At 39.7% G+C, this 9,440-nt stretch overlaps 1 protein-coding gene across 1 annotated transcript in view; it reads left to right on the plus strand.

Moving 5' to 3' along the window:
* The window catches only part of sgsh (N-sulfoglucosamine sulfohydrolase (sulfamidase)), a 29,337-nt gene extending 23,491 nt beyond the window's left edge, over positions 1-5,846 (plus strand). The window contains exon 9 of the mRNA XM_062033680.1: positions 5,483-5,846. Coding sequence (XP_061889664.1) covers positions 5,483-5,666 — 184 coding nt within the window. The 3' untranslated portion in view covers positions 5,667-5,846. The remainder of the gene's footprint in view (positions 1-5,482) is intronic.
* The last annotated feature ends 3,594 nt before the right edge of the window (positions 5,847-9,440 follow it).

Here is a 9,440-nt window from a genome sequence, read left to right on the forward strand (position 1 = left end):
TGGGCACCTGACAGTTTTGGCCGTTTTGACATCTTGTGTTGATTTTTTGATGTGGTAAGAGTCATGATACGGGAAGGGAGGGGGCGCACCGTGCGGGAGGACGGGGGGGGGGAGATAATTTTGTAACAAATAATATTTCTATTAAATAGGCTTTACTTTGCATTTTAATTAACGTGGGATTATTTTTTGTATTTGGAAATAATAGTACCAACTTTTTTTTTTTTTCTCCAACATTTGTGGCACTGGCGTGGCGCCCCCTGATGGACGGCGCCCTTAGCATTTGCCTATACGGCCTATGCCACGGGCCGGCCCTGATCTTTATTGTCACATTTTAGTCTCTGTGTTTGACCTATCCATCATGAGAGGCAATGGGCAGCCATCGTGTTGCACCTTGGGAACAAATGTGGCTCGTCATGTTTTCGATCTTGGAGAAAGCTGCGTATCCACATGCAGGTGGTGTGTAGAAACCCCAAGTCCTGGGAGTTTGTTCACCAGTTTGCAGTGGAAGATGGTGTTAAATGCCGAGCCATAGTCCACAAAGAGCATCTGGACGTAACCCCCGCGCTGCTCCAGATGTGATAATGCAACATAAAGAGCTGTGGCCACAGCGTCCTCTGTGGATCTCTTCCCCCTATAGGCAAACTGAAGAGAGTCAAAACCAGGAGGCCAAAAAGATATAATGTGACTACGCACCAGTTTCTTAAAACATTTCCTGACCACGAGCCGGTAGTCATTCAAGCTGGAAATGAGGGGTTTCATTGGCAGAGGGACTATAGTGGAGGATTTTAGACAGGTAGGGACCGGTTGAAAATCCTGGTAATGATTCCAGCCAGGTGATCTGCACAGTTCTTTAACACCCGTCCCAGGATGACATCTGGTCCAGCGGCCTTCCTCAGGTTCACAGCCCTCAATGTACGCTATACTGTAAAAAAAAATAATCCTATTTTTATGGTTAATTTACTCTAAATTTCTACTGTAATTTTTCTATTTTTTTTTAAATAGTTTATAAAACTGTAGAATTGAAGACATTATCTGTAAATAAACAATCCGCCTGTTATTTTAAGTAATATGCCAGTAATGACAAACTATGTATATTTCTATTTTTTTTACAGAACAATACCAAATTAATTATACATAGCATTTTCTGTTTTCTTAAATTACTTTTAAATTCATGTAAACTTACAGTAATTATCTTTCATTCAATATGTAGCTTGTTGTATAAAAGTCTATGTCCATACTAACAATCTGAATAAAGGTATTTTTTCTGCAGAACTGTTTGCATCGTCACTTTATTAAAAAGGTGGTTGATCTTAACAATTCAGAAAAAATCTGTAAAATATTGGTATTTTTCTGTGGAACTGCCAGCATTGTCACTTCATTAAAAGGTGTTTGATCGTAATAATTTGGAAAAACTCTGTAGAATAAAGGTATTTTTCTGCAGAACTGTTTGCATCGTCACTTTATTAAAAGGTGGTTGATCTTAATAATTTAGTAAAAATCTGTAAAATTACGAGATTTTTCCGCAAAACGTTTCATGAAAATTTCTGTAAATATAATGTTTTTGATCATTATTTGGTTTACAATGTTTTACTTTAATTTTATGGTTTTCGTTTGGCAGCCATAGCTGCCAGTAGATGACCGTTTTTTTACAGAATTTTTTTATAGTGTAGTCCCGGGGATATATCGATTTTATTGATATTTTGGGAAGGGGATGTTAGAAATCCTTATAGTTTATATTCACAATCTTTGCATTCTAATTTGTACTAATAGTCTTGTTCTACGTGGCTAGCAATGCAGCTAATGGGAGCAATCCATTCTGCCTCTAAATCACTCTAAAAAGGCATCCACAGACCGCCAACAATACTTCATTTACGTTCCGTAACCTGCATAATAACTAAGCTGTAGCGACATTGTTGTTGTAAGAGCGAACACTAAGGAACTGTTTTTCTGGAGTAGCATCGCATAGCCTTGCGTTGGCATGCTATGGCATAAGTTGTAAGCTATCTTCTGCGTCAGCAGCTGAATTGCTTTTGGGTTTATAATGCACAACACAATGCGATAGGACACCAATCTGCCCTGACTGAAAAACATGAACAATATTTCACTATCTGTTAAGTATTATCCCACATTTCGTGTTAGTGCACAGCTAGCTCGACAGCGTATGTAATAAAAAGCATGACGTGCTGCGTGTATCATGATCGATATTAAAGTGACTTACATGTTGGACGTTTGTCCGTTTGGTCCAGGTGGCCGGGAATGTTTTTTGCCGGTTGATTTTGGGAAAGCACGCCATTTATGTCGCTTGGTTCCAGGCGCCAAATTTGCACTGAGTCAGGCTCCTCCAACCAGCAGTTCGCCCTCTGTATATTCAAGTTAAAAAAAGATCATTATTTGTACAAAAATAGTCGTCTTCATCTTCTATTATCCAGTCTGCCATAATTATAACATACTCGCGTTTGTTTCAATAAGCCGGAACACGCATTTGTTGCCGGATGTCGGAAGTGCTATGCTATGGTACAGAAATAAATGTGCCGAGGAAATAAGTTCCGGTAATGCTTGAAATAACCGGTAAATATTGTACATATTGTTATGAATGTGTCTGCTACTACATTATATACAGTACAGGCTGAAAGTTTGGACACCATCTCATTTCAATGCATTTTCTTTATTTTCATGACTATTTACATTGTAGATTGTCACTGAAGGCATCGAAACTATGACACCTGTGAAGTAAAGACCCATTCAGGTGACTACCTCTTGAAGCTCATCGAGAGAATGCCAAGAGTGTGCATAACAGTAATCGGAGCATAGGGTGGCTATTTTGAAGAAACTAGAATATAAAACATGTTTTCAGTTTTTTCACCTTTTTTTGTTAAGTACATAACTCCACATGTGTTCATTCATAGTTTTGATGCCTTCAGTGACAATCTACAATGTAAATAGTCATGAAAATAAAGAAAACGCATTGAATGAGAAGGTGTGTCCAAACTTTTGGCCTGTACTGTACACACTTGCACTGTGTATATAAAATGTTGGAGGGTTTTGATGTTTTTTTTTTAGAGGGCTTTGAAGGCATCAATGGTGACTTCCACTCGCAAGTTTTTTTTCTTTCTTTAAGAATCATGAAAAAAAAAGACATGCGTGTTCTTGTCTTTCATAATGATTGTTAATGATAGGCAAAATTCCAAAATAAATGCATTATGTAAGCGCCAACAGTGGGCGGGGCATTGATACAAATAGTGTGGCCCCACCAGTAAAAAAATAAATACGAGTTTCTTGTTCTATTGGCAGATAATTTTGCTTAGTTCAAATAAAAATACCCCTAATTTTTGTATTTTTCTTTTTTCTTTTTGAACACTGACTTTTTGCAGTGTACGGTAATCTACGTCACAGCAGCTCAGACCAGGAACAAAGCAGAGTGGGCGGGGTTTGTTTTCAGAGCAGCCAGCCTGAAACGCGGGTATCAGGAACAGATGCGGAAGCACATTTTTACAACAAATTTCTGCATAAAAGTGATAATATATCATATTGTTGGTGTTCATTACCGTTGTTTCTTTGTTACATTTTCTCGTGTTTTGTTTGATTGTAAAAGATACACAACTATCGAGGAGCTCGTCTGAGAAGTAAAAGAGGAGCGAGGTTCATGTGTTGTTAATATTCAGTGTTTTATTGTTCATAGTTAATATTGTAAAGGCCTACTGAAAGCCACTACTACCGACCACGCAGTCTGATAGTTTATATATCAATGATGAAATCTTAACACACGCCAGTTAATTTATAAAGTGCAATTTTAAATTTGCCGCTAAACTTCCGGTTGAAAACGTCTATGTATGATGACGTATGCGCGTGACGTCAGGAGTTAAACGGAAGTATTCGGACACCATTGTATCCAATACAAAAAAGCTCTGTTTTCATCTCATAATTCCACAGTATTCTGGACATCTGTGTTGGTGAATCTTTTGCAATTTGTTTAATGAACAATGAAGACTGCAAAGAAGAAAGTTGTAGGTGGGATCGGTGTATTAGCGGTTGGCTGTAGCAACACAACCAGGAGGACTTTGACTTGGATAGTAGACGCGCTAGCCGCCGACCGCACGGATGATCGGGTGAAGTCCTTCGTCCTTCCGTCGATCGCTGGAACGCAGGTGAGCACGGGTGTTGATGAGCAGATGAGGGCTGGCTGGCGTAGGTGGAGCGCTAATGTGTTTATCATAGCTCTGTGAGGTCCCGTTGCTAAGTTAGCTTCAATGGCGTCGTTAGCAACAGCATTGTTAAGCTTCGCCAAGCTGGAAAGCATTAACCGTGTATTTACATGTCCATGGTTTAATAGTATTGTTGATTTTCTATCTATCCTTCCAGTCAGGGGTTTATTTCTTTTGTTTCTATCTGCATGTAAGCACGATGCTATCATGTTAGCTCCGTAGCTAAAATGCTTCACCGATGTATAAAAGTCACTGTGAATGTCCATTTCGCGTTCTCGACTCTCATTTTCAAGAGGATATAGTATCCGAGGTGGTTTAAAATACAAATCCGTGATCCACAATAGAAAAAGGAGAAAGTGTGGAATCCAATGAGCCAGCTTGTACCTAAGATACGTCCTGCACTGCACTCTAATCCTTCACTCTCATTTTCCTCATCCACGAATCTTTCATCCTGGCTCAAATTAATGGGTTAATCGTCGCTTTCTCGGTCCGAATCGCTCTCGCTGCTGGTGTAAACAATGGGGAAATGTGAGGAGTCCTTCAACCTGTGACGTCACGCTACTTCCGGTACAGGCAAGGCTTTTTTAATCAGCGAGCAAAAGTTGCGAACTTTATCATCGATGTTCTCTACTAAATCCTTTCAGCAAAATTATGGCAATATCGCGAAACGATCAAGTATGACACATAGAATGGATCTGCTATCCCCGTTTAAATTTTAAAAAATCATTTCAGTAGGCCTTTAAATCCCACTTTCTTTATTTTCATGTACATTTTGGGTGTCCCATTCAGTAAAAAACTGTAAAATTCTGTTCCGTTTTTTTGAGGTGGTCCGTCATAACTTTTTTTTAGAATTCCATCAGAGGTTGTGACTTTTGGTATTAGTGTTCATGAAAAACACATACTGTAAAGCAGATTTTTACAGCTAAATGTGTATACATCATTTATACACATATACATATTGCCCCCCCAGACACATTTTTTCTCTCAATATGGCCTCTGGGTCAAACTATTTGCCCAGCTCTGACATATTGTAGTTGTCTGAAATACTGAATTTTGGGGGTTTTCATTAGTTTTCAGGTAGAATCATCAACATTAAAATAAATAAACATTGGAAATATGTCAGTCTGTGTGTAATGTACACAACATACACGTTTCACTTTTGGAATGAAAATTACTGAAATAAATCAACTTTTGAGTGATATTGTAACTTATTGAGCAGCACCTGCATGTAAAGATATCGATATACAGTATGTCTTAATTCAAATACATGTGTGATGCAGGAAAGACCCTTTGGAAAGGAAGAATTTGGCATCAGACGGTACATACATCAAAGTTGTGGAGGTCTTGAAGCAAAGTCTGCAGAAGTGGCAGTGGGAGACCGGAGATCCGTGGGTGTGTGGGCCCGACTACGTCCTGGAAGACAAGCTGGAGCCACAATGCAGGCCTCTCTACAACCAACTGTAAATGTTATGACTGACACACTGTATTAGGAGCATTCATATTGCTCTTAAAAGAACCGTATTTCATTAACATTTTTATTATTGAATCATGTGTCATACTTGCGTATTAGGACTAGCAACATGACATTTTACTTGTTTATTTTTCCAGTTTTTCTACAATATGTATGTCAATAAATCATTATGAAATTAATTTTATATTGGACACTTTTTATTACTTGACCAAAAAGACATTTTCTTCAAAGAAGTACATTTAAAAGTAGTACATTTTAGTATAAACAAACCCCAAAAGCAGTGAAGTTGGCACGTTGTGTAAATGGTAAATAAAAACAGAATACAATGATCTGCAAATCCTCTTCAACTTATATTCAGTTGAATAGACTGCAAAGACAACATACTTAACGTTCGAACTGGAAAACTTTATTTTTTGCAAATATTAGCTCATTTGGAATTTGATGCCTGCGACATGTGTCAAAAAAGCTGGCACAAGTGGCAAAAAAGACTGAGGAAGTTGAGGAATTCTCATCAAACACTTATTTGGAACATCCCACAGGTGAACAGGCTCATTGGGAACAGGTGGGTGCCATGATTGGGTATAAAAGCAGCTTCCATAAAAAGCTCATTCATTCACAAACAAGGATGGGGCGAGGGTCACTACTTTGTCAACAATGCGTGAGCAAATTGTCCAACAGTTCAAGAACAACATTTCTCAACGAGCTATTGCAAGGAATTTAGGGATTTCACCATATAAGGTCTGTAATATCATCAAAAGGTTCAGAGAATCTGAAGAAATCACTGCACGTAACATTGAATTCCCGTGACCTTGGATCCCTCAGGCTGTACTGCATCAAAAAGCGACATCAGTGTGTAAAGGATATCACCACATGGGCTCAGGAACACTTCAGAAAACCACTGTCATTAACTACAGTCCGTCGCTACATCTGTAAGTGCAGGTTAAAACTCTACTATGCAAAGCCAAAGCCATTTATCAACAACACCCAGAAATGCCGCCAGCTTTGCTGGACCCGAGCTCATCTAAGATGGACTGATGCAAAATGGAAAAGTGTTCTGTGGTCTGACGAGTCCACATTTCAAATTGTTTTTGGAAACTGGACGTCGTGTCTTCCGGAACAAAGAGGAAAAGAACCATCCGGATTGTTATAGGCACAAAGTTGAAAAGCCAGCATCTGTGATGGTATGGGGGTGTATAAGTGCCCAAGACATGGGTAACTTATACATCTGTGAAGGCACCATTAATGCTGAAAAGGTACATACAGGTTTTGGAGCAACATATGTTGCCATCCAAGCAACGTCATCATGGACGCCCCTGCTTATTTCAGCAAGACAATGCAAAGCCACATTCTGCATGTGTTACATCAACGTGGCTTCATAGTAAAAGAGTGCGGGTACTAGACTGGCCTGCCTGTAGTCCAGACCTGTCTCCCATTGAAAATGTGTGGCGCATTATGAAGCCTAAAATACCACAACGGAGACCCCCGGACTGTTGAACAACTTAAGCTGTACATCAAGCAAGAATGGGAAAGAATTCCACCAGAAAAGCTTCAAAAATGTGTCTCCTCAGTTCCCAAACGTTTACTGAGTGTTGTTAAAAGGAAAGGCCATGTAACACAGTGGTGAACATGCCCCTGTGACAACTTTTTTGCAATGTGTTGCTGCCATTAAATTCTAAGTTAATGATTATTTGCGCAAAAAAAAAAAAGTTTCTCAGTGTGAACTTTAAGTATCTTGTCTTTGCAGTCTATTTAATTGAATATAAGTTGAAAAGGATTTGCAAATCATTGTGTTCTGTTTTTATTTACCATTTACACAACGTGACCACTTCACTGGTAATTTGTATTACGTACATACTAAAATATGCTCTATTTGAAATGTACATTACTTAAGTGTAATACATTCACTTTACTGAAGTAGTGTACATTTAAATGTAGTACATTTGTAACAAACGCACCCCAGTTCTCCGGGTGTCTCTGCCACTACGCAAATTAAGGAGTCACGGGTGGGCTCCTGATATTCAGCTGGGAATGACTAAAACAGTAAATAAACACAAGACATATATATACTCTATTAGCCACAACACAACCAGGCTTATATTTAATATGCCACAAATTAATGCCGCATAACAAACACCTCCCCCCTCCCGTCCATATAACCCACCAATACAACTCAAACACCCGCACAACACACTCAATCCCACAGCCCAAAGTGCAGTTCACCTCCCCAAAGTTCATACAGCACATATATTTGCCCAAAGTTACGTAGGTGACATGCACATAGCGGCACGCACGTACGGGCAAGCGATCAAATGTTGGGAAGCCGCAGCTGCATACTCACGGTACCGCGTCTGTGCATCCAACTCAAAGTCCTCCTGGAAAGGGTCTCTGTTGTCCCGGTTCTCCACAGGCCAATGGTAAGTCCACAAAAAAGGTCAACAATGAGGATCCTTCCATGAAGTGGCTCCGTAGCAAAAACACTGGGTCTGACAGGTGCTTTGTGACGTCAACTTCCGCCTTCCGCCCGGTCTGATAGCACCGGATGCCTTTTATATCCCTACCTCATGGTAAACTACCGGCCGGTGTCCCACCTTCCATTTATTTCGAAAATCCTCTAAAAAAAAATGTTGCACAGCAGCTAAATGAACACTTAAGTGTCTAACAATCTCTGTTAACCCTTTCAATTTGGTTTCAGGGAAAATCACTCTACGGAGACAGCCCTCGCAAAAATGACTAATGATCTATTGCTAACGATGGATTCTGATGCGTCATCTATGTTGCTGCTTCTTGATCTTAGCGCTGCTTTCGATACCGTCGATCATAATATTTTATTAGAGCGTTTCAAAACACGTATTGGTATGTCAAACTTAGCCTTGTCTTGGTTTAACTCTTATCTTACTGACAGGATGCAGTGCGTCTCAAATAACAATGTGACCTCGGACTATGTCAAGGTAACGTGTGGAGTTCCCCAGGGTTCGGTTCTTGGCCCTGCACTCTTTAGTATTTACATGCTGCCGCTAGGTGACATCATACGCAGATACGGTGTTAGCTCTCACTGTTATGCGGATGACACTCAACTCTACATGCCCCTAAAGCTGACCAACACGCCGGATTGTAGTCAGCTGGAGGCGTGTATTAATGAAATTAAACAATGGATGTCCGCTAACTTTTTGCAACTCAACGCCAAGAAAACGGAAATGCTGATTATCAGTCTTGCTAGACACCGACATCTATTTAATAATACCACCTTAACATTCGACAATTAAACTATTACACAAGGCGACTCGGTAAAGAATTTGGGTATTATCTTCGACCCAACTCTTGAGTCAATCATTGTGTGTTACTAAAACGGCCTTCTTTCATCTACGTAATATCGCTAAAATTTGTTCCATTTAGCCACTAGCAACACAGATCTTTATTCATGCTTTCGTTACGTCTCGATTACTGTAACATATTTTCGGGCCTCCCTATGTCTAGCATTAAAAGATTACAGTTGGTACAAAATGCAGCTGCTAGACACATCTGCGGTCCCCTCCAAGGTTTCTTATTGTATCCCATTGGGTTGAGTTTTTTCTTGCCCTGATGTGGGATCTGAGCCGAGGATCTCGTTGTGGCTTGTGCAGCCCTTTGAGACACTCGTGACTTAGGGCTATATAAGTCAACTTTGATTGATTGATAATGAATAAAGTAATGAATGAATGGAGAACATTGTGTGAGAGTTGGTTAGTGTTGCGGTGCATGGTGTAAGAATGATAAATTAGTAACACATT

Source organism: Entelurus aequoreus, linkage group LG22, assembly GCF_033978785.1.
Source record: "Entelurus aequoreus isolate RoL-2023_Sb linkage group LG22, RoL_Eaeq_v1.1, whole genome shotgun sequence".
Taxonomy (NCBI): Eukaryota; Metazoa; Chordata; class Actinopteri; order Syngnathiformes; family Syngnathidae; genus Entelurus; species Entelurus aequoreus.